This window comes from Trichomycterus rosablanca, chromosome 5 (assembly GCF_030014385.1).
Source record: "Trichomycterus rosablanca isolate fTriRos1 chromosome 5, fTriRos1.hap1, whole genome shotgun sequence".
Classification (NCBI taxonomy): Eukaryota; Metazoa; Chordata; class Actinopteri; order Siluriformes; family Trichomycteridae; genus Trichomycterus; species Trichomycterus rosablanca.
Window position 1 is genome coordinate 40,580,963 of NC_085992.1, and position 15,668 is coordinate 40,596,630.

Sequence of the window (15,668 nt, forward strand, 5' to 3'; positions counted from 1 at the left end):
GGACACATTTCTATCTGTACAGGTGGGTGACAGATTAAATGGAAACCACATAAACTAGTGCATAATTGGGACAGTTTAAGAAACTATTTTAGAACATTTTTAGAAAGAATGGTAACTGCAAATCAATCCCAAGTCATTCTAAATGACCAATTACTTAATATGATGGAACATTTTTGATCTCTTTCAGGGTGATCACTCCCTCATTCACTTTCTTAACCGCTTATCCAATCGGGTCGCAGGGGGGTGCTGGAGCCTATCCCAGCTTTTCAAGCTGCAAGGCACACAGTAACACCCTGGACGGGGCGCCAGTCCATCGCAGGGCAGACACACACACACATGCACATACACACGCACATACACACACACCCATTCACCTATAGGGCAATTCAGTGTCTCCAATTAACCTGACTGCATGTTTTTGGACTGTGGGAGGAAACCGGAGCTCCCGGAGGAAACCCACGCAGACACGGGGAGAACATGCAAACTCTGCACAGAAACTTCCCCACCTGGGGACCGAACCGAGGACCTTCTTGCTGTGAGGTGACAGTGCTACCCACTTAGTCCCTTTAGTACCCACCGTGTCTTTCAGGGTGATAATTTCCCTCATTCACTGGGCACGCGGGGTCACTGAATAGATTGATAAGTGAGAAAGTAATGTCAGATTTGCTATCGCTTAAACAGTCGCTAAATCATAACCCAAATCAACAACACTTTGGAATTTTGGACTGATTTGACAAAATAACTTTTAGATGAAGTGGTTTCATTGCTCCAGTACAATTCCACAGGCAAGCAGAATATATAATAAGACACATTAAAGCTATTCTGGCAGAGATGCTTTTTTTTCCCTTTAATATGTTGCCCATCCATGAATGGAATGGAATTTGGACATGGCCGACTTCATGTCATTCTTGAAAGCAATAGAGAGAAAACAGTTTCAGGTAGTGCTTGAGGTACGAGTTTTTTTAGTGAATTAGCTGTATGCCGTTACAATTGTGCTCTTAAAGGCTCCCATAATAGAACTGTTTATTAATAACATCATTACAAAAAGAAAATGAGCAGGGGGGGTGGTTTAGCTGTGTTTAGGAAGGACCACTTTTATTTTGCCTGTATTTTAAACGTCAATGTTCCAGCTATGTCATGAACTTCTTGGTGGCAGGAAAAAGAAAGGAACAAGTATACAAAGTTAAAGTAGTACTTAAGGTCTGAGCTGGCAGTGAATCAGCCACCATCCTGAACGGTGTAACGTCTTTACACCCATGGGGGCTCAAGTAATACAAGTAAAACAAGTCATCAAGTGTGTACCTTCAAAAAGACAAACAAGGGTTTCTAGCGATAGTAGGATGGATCCACAATGCATCTAGTCTTGATAAAATGCATCTTGATAAAACAGTAACTGAAGCTTCACCTGTGTTGATCTGTCAATTCCCTACCATTAGATGTATGCCTAATCATGAATAAATTTAGTATTTAAGTCTGTGTAGTGTATTCATTCACCTGTGAGCTGTATTGACTGGTTCTAATACAAGTGTTTCCAAATGATTAGGTGTTTTTATCCCACAGATGCTACTGTAATCAAAGATTAATTTACATTTCAATTCTACTAAAATTTTATCAGTCTCATTTATTTTGTAAAACAATAGATTTAACTTTCTAAGTTAGTTGTTGGTTATGTTATGTATATATATGTAGATTTTATGTGCAAAGCTTATAAGGTACAAAGATCATTAAAATATCAACATTTTAACGCCAAACTTTGTCAATAAAAATGAGACCCAGACAACAATGATTTTAAATCAATTTATTTAACTAAATAATTAAAACACTTTACACATTAGCAATCAAGAAATGAATGTACTGTATATGTCGCTTCACAGAAAGGAAGACCTGGGATGGATTTCCAGATGAAGCAGTCTGGTTCTGGGTCCTTTTTGTGTGGAGTTTGTATGTTCTCCCCGTGTCCACGTGGGTTTCCTCTGGGTGCTCCAGTTTCCTCCCACAGTCCAAAGACATGCAGTCAAGTTAATTAGATACTAAAAAGTCCCCTTAAATAAATGTGAGGGTCAGTGAGTGTGTGTGTGTTTGCCCTGTGATGGACTGGCGACCTGTCCAGGATGTCTCCTGTCTTTCGCCGAGTGAGTAGGACCAAACTGCAAACTCGAATAGAATAAAACAAACACATCACGTAATAATTCATTTAAAATGTCAAAATAGTTAGAATTCACGTAACATATAATAATATAAATCACACTAAAACTGTCAAAGTATTAATATCATCAGTAATAATAGTGGTGGTAAATTCCTCTTGGTTTTTACTAAAGCCCAAACACCCACAATGACAAGAATATTAATCAAGAATAGAACAAGAGCTGTTAAATATTCTGATCTGATGAACCTGTAAAAGAGAAATAATGAAGTTAGTGGTTGTTAATTATAACATGTAAAAACCCTATACTTACCCTCAAGAAACCTGAGCAACACAAAGAAAAAAAGGGAAAGACAAGTGATATTTTGTGATTGCAAAAAGATTGGAAGAAAGAGTGGAAGGTTGCTCAGAATTTATTCACGGCCTTCAGCAGCTGCTGCACATGTTGCTTAAGGAGGCCCAATACCACACGAGTCAAGCCTTCTATATCTCCATAGAGTACTAGAGGCTGAGAGAACAACAGCTCTAGAAAAGCAGTCAGCTGATCCTATTAACAAGAAAAACAACATGATGTTACTGAGAATAAAAACTATCCTGTATGATGTTTATTATGGGGTGAAAAGAAATGTTCAACACTTACGAGAAGAACCATGAAACATAGATTTGCTGCAGGTTCCCAGAACTCAACATCCCAGCTGATGATGTGTCTGAACAGTTTATCCAGGAATCCTCCTTCAGTCTTTGGAAGAGAAGAACAAGATTACAGTTACAATTTAATGGTACCTAAAATGAAGAATGTATTCTAACACTGAATCATATGACAAGATAAAAGTCTACAATGTCGTCTAAAACAGGATTCCAAATGTTTCCAGTTCAAACTCCTGACAGTTCACTTACAAACTCAGGTGCAGAGTCGTTTCTGAACCACCCGAAAAGAATGAGTTCAAACAGCACATCCAGGATGTTTAGCTGCAGCTGCAGAAGAGAAATGTTGTAAATGCAGTTAGCTTTTATTATTGTAGAGTGCAGCCTGAAACTACAGCAACTGAAATATAACCCAATAGAAAGCTACAGTATGAATATTTGGGGACCCCTATAAAAAGAAACGTTCTGTAATGTTATTTTGTGGGACAACTCCTTCATTCAGCTACTGTTTAAAATTGTAACAGCAAATGTTACAAGCAGTAGCTTAAACATGGAAAATTCAGTGTACCTGATTCTCCACCAGCTCCAACTCAATTAAGTTCTGATTGGCAGGTGCTTTTAGGAAGCGCATCAGTGACTCATAGGAAAGCTGAGTATCAACCACATTCTGTCCAGAAAACAATCACATTCTTATTACACTCCTCTTTGTTCCTTTAGGTAACACTGAAATCTGCTTTAGGTAACTTGGTGAAATCAGTCACCTGCTTATTAAGAGCTGCCAGATACATCACCAGCTCTTTCCCACTCACAAACAGAAAGTTCTGTAAATGGATGCTGGTAAAGAGCATCTGAACACAAGAAGCACAATATCAGAACAGTAGGAACTCTGCAAGTGTGTTAACATCAGCTAATCAGAAAGACGGCAGAAGCTTTTAAGGTGTACTCACAGAGAAGACCTCACGCAGAGCAGGCAGCTTGAGGGCGACATCGGCAATGCCACAGTCTGCAAGGTGGCAGCTACGGAACAGAGTTAAATTGAACCTTTCTGTCATATTTAGTTTGCCAAAAATACTACTATGACCTGAATATGATCCTGATACCTGATAAAGGGCACCTCTCTCTCTTCAGCAGAATGACTTTCCTCACTTCCCTGCAGTGACAACAAGTAATAGATGATAAAAACATGTACAGTAGTGTTCAAAAAAATAGCAGTGATTTTAAAAAAGTGAATAAAGCACAAAATCATTATAATAACTTTTATTTCCATAAATGCAAATGCACTGAAAATACTACACTTTCAATTCTAAATCAAAACATTAACAACATTTTGCCAGTTTGTGTTCATCCTTTACAGAAAGTTAAGAAAAATGAATATTAGGCTGTTCAAAAAAATAGCAGTGCAGCATTTTTCATTAAAAACTCAAAAAAATTATCTATAACATGAAAAAATGTTTGAGGTTTTACTTTACTTTAAATTACTGAACTAATATTTAGTGGCAAAACAATTGTTCCTGAGATCTGTGTTGCATGGAGTCGATCAACTTCTGGCACCTCTGAACAGGTATTCCAGTCCAGGTTGATCAGACTACATTCCACAGTTCTTCTGCAATTTTGGGTTTTGCCTCAAAAAAACACGTTTCAGATTTCAGCCCACAAGTTCTCTATGAGATTGAAGTCAGGGGATTGGGCTGGTCACTCTATTACCTCAATCTTGTTTGTCTGTAACCAAGATGTTTTGGGTCATTGTCATGTTGAACCACCCATTTTAAGGACATTTCTTCTTCGACATAGGGCAACATGATCTCCTCAAGTATTCTGATATATTTAAACTGATCCATGATCCCTCGTATGCCATAAATAGGTGTAACACCATGGTATGAGAAACATCCCATATCATCATTTTGTACCACCGTGCTTTACTGTCTTCACAGTGAACTTTGGCTTGAATTCAGTGCTCGATGGTCGTCTGACATACTGTCTACAGCCACTAGACCCAAAAAGAACAATTTTGCTTTCACCAGTCCACAAAATGTTGAGCCATTTCTCTTTGGACCAGTCAATGTGTTCTTGGCAAATTTGAACCCATTCAGGACACGTCTGTTTCTTAACAACGGGACTTTGCAAGGAGTTCTTGCTGGTATATTGGCTTAATTGGCTGGTAAATTCACTTAATCATCTTCTGTACTCACTGGTAACTTCAGATGTTCCTAATTCTTTCTGGAGGTGATCATTGGCTGAGCCTTTGCCATTTTGGCTATTCTTCGATCCATTTGAACAGTAGTTCCACGCTTCCTTCTGCGTCTTTCAGGTTTTGGTTGTCACTTCAAGGCATTTGAGATCATTTTAGCTGAGCAGCCGATAATTTGCTGCACTTCTCTGTATGTTTTTCCCGCTACTATCAACTTTTTAATCAAAGTATGCTGTTCATCAGAACAATGTCTGGAACAACCCATTTTACCCAATATTTCAGAAGGAAATGAGCTATGACCAAGCTGTGCAACATTTGCCACCCTCCTAAATTAAATAAGGGCCAAATTTGACACACGTTCTTCTGCAGAATGAATGATTTCACCAATTGAACTCCTCACTGCTATTATTTTGAACAAGCCCCTTTCAATCAATGCTTCAATTACTCAGAATGAGTGGCATGCATGTCCTAATTGTTGGGTTTGTTTTGTTTTCATTACTCTACTACACTTTCAAGTAAACTATTTGCTATATAGAAATAGCATTTCTACTAAAAACAGTGATTTATCAGGTTAATGGTGTTGGACTGCTATTTTTTTGAACACCACTGTATATTAGGGGCAGTGCTTTTCCAGTACAGCCTGGAACATGTGGAAACGATGCTCAAGTAAAAGACTGTAGACAAACCAGAGACAAAATGCAGTACTGTACTGTAATCAAATCAGAGCAGTGCAAAGAATTTACCATGCAGTCTTCCAGCAGGACGTTGACAAAAGTCTCGAGCCGGCGACAGGATACAACTTCACTCACCCTCCCAGAAATGCTCTGAAGGGAAAAATTGGATCTGACAGATTTAGACCAAAATTTGGACTTAGCAGTAGTTTGTGATGCCACAAAAACAAGCTCTCACTTGTATGCCAGTAAAAGCATCTTCACTGGTGGTGTAGTATGGGAACCCCTGCAAAGGAAAATGCACTCAAACTCAAGACCAAACTGCACACAAACGCTCATATAATTAAAATGAAGCTGGACGTGCAGAGCTAGTCTGATCTTACAAGATGATTCATGCGGCAAGTCTCAGTGATGGTAAACCACCACTGCTGGATCTCAGACCCTTCAGACACAGATACAAAGTACCTCTTGATCTCCACAGACTATAAAACAAACACAAAAGCATAGATTAGTAGTTATAAACTGAAAGGTATGTTTGTGTTACAGTTGCCACATTATTTATGCATTCTTGTATACCTCTGACTGAGAGCGGCGGGATTCATAAGAAAGGAACTGAATTATTTGGCACGTGCTGTTCAGTTCACGACCACCACAAAGCTGTAAAATGTTCAGGACAAAGATCTTAAATGTTTTTTTATTATTATTATTATTTAAAGCAGTTTCAAACGACACATGAAACAGTCTAACCAATTAAAAATACAGATAGGAAATTGAGCAATTTTAGTCAGTGCTATGGTGGATCCAGTTTTCCCAGAATGCCCATGAAACTCTTAATGATTTTGTTCAGTAATAATGTGTGATAAATAATGATCATCCTCTCCCATCCCTTATCTAAAATAAAAGAAAGAATACCACAATCTTGGGTTCCTCTGGTGGTAGAGCAGTGGTTACCAGCTGCCAGTTTGGCTCGTTGATCTTAAATAAAGAGCATGTAAAAATAAACATGTAATATGTTGTAATTGTAGTGGTACAGTATTATTTTCAATTATACATACCTGCAGGACGCTTGCCTCATCCACACCTTCTTTGTCGTCTGACACAGAAGCTGTAATGAACAATTTTATCATTAAATTATAGTATTCATTTGTGTTCATTGAATATTAAAGCAAGTGGAGTAATATTATTGATAAGCATGATTCTGAAATAGGGTGTGTTCTGAAATAAAGGTGTGTTTAGAAATGGACTGTGCACTGTTATGTATCGACATTGAGTGTGTTTTGAAAACACACGCGTTCCTGTTACACTTTATATACAATGTAGCTATTTACAGCTACTCGGTTATTTAATGACCAGTGTTCCGTACAGAACTTACTCCAGCCAACCAAAGTGCACAAAGCTAATTATCTAGCAGCTAAGCTGACCGGGGTTTGTTTACCATTTGCGTCCGGCTGGGAACGCTCGGTAAGCGGATCGCTTTTTCTCCGGAGTCGGCAGTACGCCCAGTAGCCGGCAGAGCCTAAAGCAATGAGTCCGGCAGCGCACGCCATTCTCCGGAGAGTCTTCTCAGTAAGACCGGGCAGAATATTAGCAAGGTCCATGAGTTTGGTGTATTTATTTGTTTATTTAAAAGCACTTTTGAGGAGCACAATAAGACACGTCCGATCGCTAGCGATGCAGGAACACTAATGAAGCTTGTTGCTTGCCACTGACTGCTTTATGTGCTCTCATCACCTAGGAGATCACTATGCGTTTAATAAAATGAGAACTATTATTATTTTTAAATTAGACATTATGATATGTTTAACAAATTCTTAAAAAGGTAGACTGTTAATTCTGAAAACAAATAAAAACGAATAATTAAAAAATTATAATTGATAATTTGATTCTAGGAATCGGTCCAATAGAATCAATGCTTCGATTCCAGGCCGTTACAATACAGTGTCGATTCCTCGCCCAAAGTATTCAAATCAGCGAATCGTTTCAACCGAACTCCCAAACATGATTATCAGTTAAAAAAAAGTTTTAAAAAGCTTAAATGCAACGTAATTTAAATTAAATGTAACCTAAATGTTCATTGCTCTCTCTTTTATTTTAAAATAATGTTTTGTTTATTCCAATTCAGTTGTTTCTGTTTGTTTAATAGATATGAATATTACTCGAAAATGTCCATTTCTCAGCTTTACAGCATCCTGTGAAGTGATTGCCAGTGAGTAAGTAGTGAGCCTCTATATGTGACCACTCTTACTCTTTGCTGATGCTGCTGTCCATGTTTAAAATACTGTACACTTCTTTGACTGTTCCCATATAAAACATTTAATCATTTTTCTTTTTTTGTGTTGGGTTAAGACATTTTGGGCCCCATTGTTTGGCTTTTTTTGCAATGAGTCTTACCTGAGAACTTACCTGTGCTGCTGTGTTTGTACTATAAATCTAATTCACTAAGTCAATATATCAAAGTCGCTTCCAACTCAAGCATTTTCATGTGCTGTTTTTGTCATTTTGCCCACACCCTGAAAGTAACAGCATTCATATTCATTTTACAAAAAAGACAATATGTTTATTCAATGTGTTTTTTTTTTTTTTTTAACACAACCTGAGAAATAAATTATACAGTAATTATTTGCAGTACCATTTTAACCAAGACAACCTCAATCCTTTATAAAAATGTAATTTTACAAGTGATTGGCTAGATGCTTTTTTCATGTTGTCATTGTTTTTATGCCGAATTTGCTCATTTACAAAGCCAGTAACCACCTGCCATTATATTTAAAAGAAAAAAAAAATGAAGCTGCAGCCAAGTTCAGGTTTAGAGACTTTAAACATGAATGAGCAATAAATTAATATAAAATGTCTCATCTATGGTTAATTTCTTCTCAACATGAAAGGCACTGTTATGGAAATAATTTACTATTATTAATAGACAATAGTAAGTGAGTCAGCAACCAGAATCATATCTATTGCAAACAACCCCAGAAATCATGCTTTGGTATCATTTTTGCAGTAGTGATGTGAGATGATTGAGAATCCAGTGATGGAGATAATAATTTAAACATATGATAAAACTTCAGGCTAAAGATTCAGGACAAAACAGATATGTTACATAAGATAACAGTCCCAAGATGCTGTGATAAAACAGCACAAAATTGCTCCAGAATACCCATGATACATGAGTACAGAAATTTAAGTTCCATCTAGAACAAGTACACAATGTGTCCATGTTCACTGTTACATTTTGCTTGTCCTTGTACCAAGTGTTAGATCTCCTAATGTGGAGAAGAACTCCTCCATCTCACTCTGCAGTAGTTTGTTTCGGTTCTCTGCATCCTCACGGGCCCGCTCTGAGTTCCGAAGTTTAATTTCTAACATCCTGTATTTCTTTCTCTCCTGGTCTAGCTCCTCTTCTAGCCTGTCGACCTGCTTACTCAGCGATGCACTGTTCTCTTCCAGTCTGTTAAAACAAGACATGATTTTCAGAAAACTACCAAATGACACTTTTTATTAATAAATCTTCAATGGCACTTACACTCAGAGACACTATTATAGTTAAGATACTGTAAGTTCATTTGTTTAACATTTTGAGGAATTCCTATAGACTTGTCATCAATGCTTATTAATAAACTAGCAATTATCAATTATCAGTTCAAAGTATTTGCCAATACGTGCATGTTAGTTAGTTACACAAAAAGCAAATATAATGCCATTGACTTCTACACTGCCTGGCCAAAAAAAAGGTCACATACTCTAATATTTGGTTGGACCGCCTTTAGCTTTGATTACGGCACACATTCGCTGTGGCATCGTTTCCACAAGCTTCTGCAATGTCACAACATTTATTTTTGTCCAGAGTTGAATTAATTTTTCCCCAAGATCTTGTATTGATGATGGAAGATTTGGACCACTGCGCAAAGTCTTCTCCAGCACATCCCAAATATTCTCAATGGGGTTCAGGTCTGGACTCTGTGGTGGCCAATCCATGTGTGAAAACGATGTCTCATGCTCCCTGAAGCACTCTTTCACAATTTGAGCCAGATGAATCCTGGCATTGTCATCTTGGAATATGCCCGTGCCATCAGGGAAGAAAAAATCCATTGATGGAATAACCGGGTCGTTCAGTATATTCAGGTAGTCAGCTGACCTCATTTTTTGGGCACATAACATTGCTGAACCTAGACCTGACCAACTGCAGCAACCTCAGATCATAGCACTGCCCCCACAGGCTTGTACGGTAGGCACTAGGCATGATGGGTGCATCACTTCAGCCGCCTCTCTTCTTACCCTGATGTGCCCATCACTCTGGAACAGGGTAAATCTGGACTCATCAGACCACATGACCTTCTTCCATTGCTCCAGAGTACAATCTTTATGCTCCCTAGCAAATTGAAGCCGTTTTTGCCGGTTAGCCTCACTGACAAGTGGTTTTCTTAAGGCTACACAGCTGTTTAGTCCCAATCCCTTGAGTTCCCTTCGCATTGTGCATGTGGAAATGCTCTTACTTTCACTAAAGTTTGATTTCACCAAACGTTTAAGTGATCGCCGATCACGATCATTCAAGTTTTTTTCCGACCACATTCCTTCCTCGAAGATGATGTTTCCCCACTGTCCTTCCACTTTTTAATAATGCGTTGGACAGTTCTTAACCCGATTTTAGTAGTTTCAGCTTCTCCTTAGATGTTTTCTCTGCTTGATGCATGCCAATAATTTGACCCTTCTGAAACAGATTAACATCTTTTCCACGACCACAGGATGTGTCTTTCGACATGGTTGTTTAACAAATGAGAAGCTACTCACTGCATCAGTTAGGGTTAAATAACTTGTTGCCAGCTAAAACAATCACCCATGCAGTAATTATCCAATGGGATACCTATTTGCTTAGTTAAATCCAGGTGGTGACCTTTTTTTTGGCCAGGCAGTGTATAATGCCATTGACTTGTATAATGCTCATTCACCTATGCCTTCAAACTTACTTTTTTATTCGGGCTTCATAATTAATCTTCTGTTTCTTCAGCTCGTCCCTCAGTTCTGTTATAAGGCTGCTAAGTGCTTGCGAGTCTTCTGCATCCCCAGACATGTCTCCATTTTCATCCACATTCCCATACTCACTGCATCCTGCACTGCTTACACACAACTCCAGTTCTTCACTGCTCTTTGTCATTTTCTTCTCTTCAGCCATCCACTCGCCCTTATCTGAGCTCAGTACAGGGGCGTCGCTGCCCACAGAGTTTACTACTGATATCTCACATGATGATGTGGACCAGGGCGTGCTGGCTACACTGGGCACACTTACACTGGATAATGTCACATTGTCGTAAGTAGAAAGTCGATTAGACAGCACAGAATCCTTGCCCACACGCTCTCCCGAAGAGGTACGGCGATGGCTTCTCAGAGATGATAGGCCGTTCATCAGCCAGTTCCCAGTACTGGACACGTCCACAGTTGATCCTCCAATCTTAGGAATCTGAGCCCGAGCATTACTCCCTTTAAAAGAATATTTCCATGAAGGGAGGGACTTTACTTGCTTACTAGGGCTCACTGCTAATCCCTGAGGTGTCTGTTTGGCATTGGTGGGCACACCCATGTTTATATCCAAAGATGCGGCACTGCTACATTTGTGATCAGGAAGGCTGGAGGTCTGGCTGGGAGATGGACAGCTCTGAATTTCCTCCTCTGACAACCAGGCTACCCTGCTGCGCTGACCCTGAGCCTCTTTCTGCTCTGAGGATTGCTCAACCTCCAAGCTTTTATACAGCCTCTCATGCTCACTGATCAGCACTGTCATCAAGTGCTGCACCTGAGAAGTTCCTGCCAACAAATACAAAACGCTATGATGTAAACTGGTATAAACATAAAGACATCAATTTTTCTTCTGAATGCAAGCAAACATTAAACATTGACTAGTAAGTTAAGAACTAAAGTTTCATAATTTTATATAAACTAGCATAATTAATAGCCAGCGTCACCCAATGTCCCACCTTAAAATTAAAAAAAATTTGCAGTACACAACAGAAAATTAATAGTGTATATGAAGCACATAAATTATTTTTGCAAATCATTTCAAACGTTCCCACATGTTCTGGTACCTGTGTTAAATGCATTTATTAAGGGTTTGCATCTACTGCTATACTACAACAATTGCTTTCATATGAACTTAATATCCACTTTTTAACAGTATATAAATAATTATGTAACCAGTACTCACTGCAATGCTAATATGCTATTATGCTAATATTAGCATTGCTATATTGCAATGCTAATAAGGCAAGCACTATATGAACTAAAGCTAAAGCTGTACAGCAGTAAGATTATAATGAATTGGCCTGTGGCACCCTGTATCACCAGCAGAGGGAAACACAGGTCAATAGGGCTTCTTTCTAAAGCAACTAAGTAATCCAGGGGCTCTAGCACTCATTCTACGACAGCGCATTAGGGCCACTTTAAAGAAAAATAATTTTTAAAGTTTCGATTTCGAGAATAAAGTCGTATAAATTTGGATTTTGAGATTAAAGTTGAAATTATTTTGAGAATAAAGTCGTATACATTTGGATTTTGAGATTAAAGTCGAAATTATTTCGAGAATAAATTCGAAATATTTTGGCTATAGCAACCTCCTTGTGTTAAAATGAGGGATGTTCATAATCTGGTAAAGTTATACTTTCGTATTGGTCGTATAAAGAAATTCCCAATCTCCTGCACATCAGCACTAGTTTGTTATTAGTGTAAGGATGATGAAACTTCTTTGTAATAAACTGGGTTTATTTAGAAGAACGTGCGCCACCGGTGCGCTCTGCGCAGTACCTCAACCGAGCCGTATGGCATCGCTATACAGTGGGGCCAAAAAGTATTTAGTCAGCCACTGATTGTGCAAGTTCTCCTACTTAGACAGATGAGAGAGGTCTGTAATTTTCATCATAGGTACACTTCAACTATGAGAGACAAAATGAGAAAAAAAAAATCCAGTAAATCACATTGTAGGATTTTTAAAGAATTTATTTGTAAATTATGGTGGAAAATAAGTATTTGGTCAATAACAAAAGTTCAACTCAATACTTTGTAACATAACCTTTGTTGGCAATGACAGAGGTCAAACGTTTCCTGTAAGTCTTCACCAGGTTTGCACACACTGTAGCTGGTATTTTGGCCCATTCCTCCATGCAGATCTCCTCTAGAGCAGTGATGTTTTGGGGCTGTCGCTGGGCAACACGGACTTTCAACTCCCTCCACAAATTTTCTATGGGGTTGAGGTCTGGAGACTGGCTAGGCCACTCCCGGGCCTTGAAATGCTTTTTACGGAGCCACTCCTTCGTTGCCCGAGCGGTGTGTTTGGGATCATTGTCATGCTGGAAGACCCAGCCACGTTCCATCTTCAATGCTCTCACTGATGGAAGGAGGTTTTGGCTTAAAATCTCACGATACATGGCCCCGTTCATTCTTCCCTTAACACGGATCAGTCGTCCTGTCCCATGTGCAGAAAAACAGCCCCAAAGCATGATGTTTCCACCCCCATGCTTCACAGTAGGTATGGTGTTCTTGGGATGCAACTCAGCATTCTCCTTCCTCCAAACACGACGAGTTGAGTTTTTACCAAAAAGTTTCATTTTGGTTTCATCTGACCACATGATATTCTCCCAATCCTCTTCTGGATCATCCATATGCTCTCTGGCAAACTTCAGACGGGCCTGGACATGTACTGGCTTAAGCAGGGGGACACGCCTGGCACTGCAGGATTTGAGTCCCTCTCGGCGTAGTGTGTTACTGATGGTAGCCTTTGTTACTTTGGTCCCAGCTCTCTGCAGGTCATTCATCAGGTCCCTCCATGTAGTTCTGGGATTTTTGCTCACCGTTCTCATGATCATTTTGACCCCACGGGATGAGATCTTGCATGGGGCCCCAGATCGAGAAAGATTATCAATGGTCTTGTATGTCTTCCATTTTCTTACAATTGCTCCCACAGTTGATTCATTCACACCAACCTGCTTGCCTATTTGTAGATTTACTCTTCCCAGCCTGGTGCAGGTCTACAATTTTCCTTCTGGTGTCCTTCGACAGCTCTTTGGTCTTGGTCATGGTTGAGTTTGGAGTCTGACTGTTTGAGGCTGTGGACAGGTGTCTTTTATACAGATAACGAGGTCAAACAGGTGCCATTAATACAGGTAACGAGTGGAGGACAGAAGAGCTTCTTAAAGAAGAAGTTACAGGTCTGTGAGAGCCAGAAATCTTGCTTGTTTGTGGGTGACCAAATACTTATTTTCCACCATCATTTACAAATAAATTCTTTAAAAATCCTACAATGTGATTTACTGGATTTTTTTTTTCTCATTTTGTCTCTCATAGTTGAAGTGTACCTATGATGAAAATTACAGACCTCTCTTATCTTTCTAAGTAGGAGAACTTGCACAATCAGTGGCTGACTAAATACTTTTTGGCCCCACTGTAAATGGTTGCATTGACGGGTTTAGTCATCATGTCATGTGGATGGAAGTGTACAATACAAACAGCCATCCAAAAAAAGTAATCACGAGTTACTGGATAACCACAGTAACACGCATTAAACGCAGCCCTCAGCGCTTGCGTGCCAATCCAGGTACTGAGACCCGTGCTTCTCTAAACTGACAAGCCTACAACGGCTGCACACTCTTTGTCCATAATATTTCGACTTTATTCTCATAAACATTTCGACTTTAATCTCGAAATAATTTCGACTTTATTCTCATAATCATTTCGACTTTTTTCTCAAAATTGAAACTTATATGACTTTATTCTTGAAATCAAAACATAAAAATATTTTTTTACAGTGGCCCTAATACGCCGTCGTACTCATTAGCTCTAATGCACAGCAGCAGAACTCAGTGCTGTACAAACCTGCTCTAAAGTCTTTGCATTGTGCCTGACACTGCAGGTAAAGCAGACGGCCAGTGTGGCATTTGCCTTTTTTATTTAAAGAGCTCTCGAAAACTAAAAGGTAAATCCCTAAACTTAAAACTAAATATTAAAGCCTTCCTGAAAGATTTTCTTTTCTTTATGACTACGGCTTGAGGGAAAACCACTGCTTGTTTGTTTGTTTATTATGATTCTAACGTCATGTTTTACACTTTGGTTACATTTATGACAGGAACTGTAGTTACTCATTACACAAGGTTCATCAGTTCACACAAGGTTATATCGAACACAGTCATGGAAAATTTTGTATCTCCAATTCACCTCACTTGCATGTCTTTAAACTGTGGGAGGAAACCGGAGCACCCGGAGTAAACCCACACAGACACAAGGAGAACATGCAAACTCCACACAGAAAGGACCCTGACCGCCCCACCTGGGGATCAAACCCAGGACCTTATTGCTGTAAGGTGACAGTGCTACCCACTTAGCCACCATGCCGTAATAAATCCTACCTCTGCCATTTGTATTGTCTTCCTTTTCTGATTAGCCACTCACTTATGGCTACTATTTATTCCCTTTTTATTTATTCCCACTTTTTCTTATTCTAATTTTGGGTCCAAAATCTTTAGTTGAGTCTGTTGAGCTGTGGCAGCTTACCTTCACCACAAAGACACAGACTGACTCAACCAGCTATGGTCCCACCAAAGTCAAGAGAGCCATTTTCAGTGAGTGTGGGTAGGTGATCATCGTTTGGTTTACCACAGAGCTACAGCAAACTTTTTGACTGCCCAGTTGGCGGAAAGTCTGCTTTATGGCTCCTCTGCATTTGGCAGGGTTTGTTGCTTTGTTGATGACTACACTATTAAGTTCCTCACTCTAGAAGCCACGAGTAGGTGGAACTTTGAGGAACTTATGGCAACTTTCTGGGAATGGGGTGCTGTTGGAGATGCTCAAAGACTAGTTGGCCACCCGTGACCCATCACCGTTTTTGGAGCTTCTGTTTGACATTGCCATCCAGAAGGACAACCTTCCCTGGTAGTGTGAATAAAGCTGCAGGGCAAAGCTCCCCTGGCATAGTCTGCCCAGTCTGGCTACTATTGCCCTTCTGCCTCACTCTGTTGATGCAGAGGAGGAGCCCATTCCGCTT

General features: G+C 39.5%; 2 protein-coding genes across 2 annotated transcripts in view; both read right to left on the reverse strand.

Annotated features, from left to right (window-relative positions):
- Positions 1 to 1,783: 1,783 nt before the first annotated feature.
- Positions 1,784 to 7,270, reverse strand: LOC134314566 (uncharacterized). Its single transcript, XM_062995205.1, has 14 exons — positions 7,083 to 7,270; positions 6,703 to 6,752; positions 6,560 to 6,622; positions 6,224 to 6,304; positions 6,031 to 6,129; positions 5,886 to 5,933; positions 5,720 to 5,800; positions 3,889 to 3,938; positions 3,736 to 3,805; positions 3,550 to 3,636; positions 3,357 to 3,455; positions 3,041 to 3,118; positions 2,784 to 2,882; positions 1,784 to 2,690 (listed from the first exon to the last, which is right to left on the reverse strand). The coding sequence occupies exons 1-14, from the start codon at positions 7,243 to 7,245 to the stop codon at positions 2,550 to 2,552; spliced, it is 1,209 nt and encodes a 402-aa protein (XP_062851275.1). The 5' UTR covers positions 7,246 to 7,270; the 3' UTR covers positions 1,784 to 2,549.
- Positions 7,271 to 8,541: 1,271 nt separating this feature from the next.
- Positions 8,542 to 15,668, reverse strand: part of arhgap22 (Rho GTPase activating protein 22) — a 56,498-nt gene continuing 49,371 nt past the window's right edge. Inside the window, exons 9-10 of the mRNA XM_062995206.1 lie at positions 10,612 to 11,446; positions 8,542 to 9,095 (exon numbers count right to left, since the gene is read on the reverse strand). Of these exons, the coding sequence (XP_062851276.1) occupies positions 8,873 to 9,095; positions 10,612 to 11,446 (1,058 nt within the window). The 3' untranslated portion in view covers positions 8,542 to 8,872. The remainder of the gene's footprint in view (positions 9,096 to 10,611; positions 11,447 to 15,668) is intronic.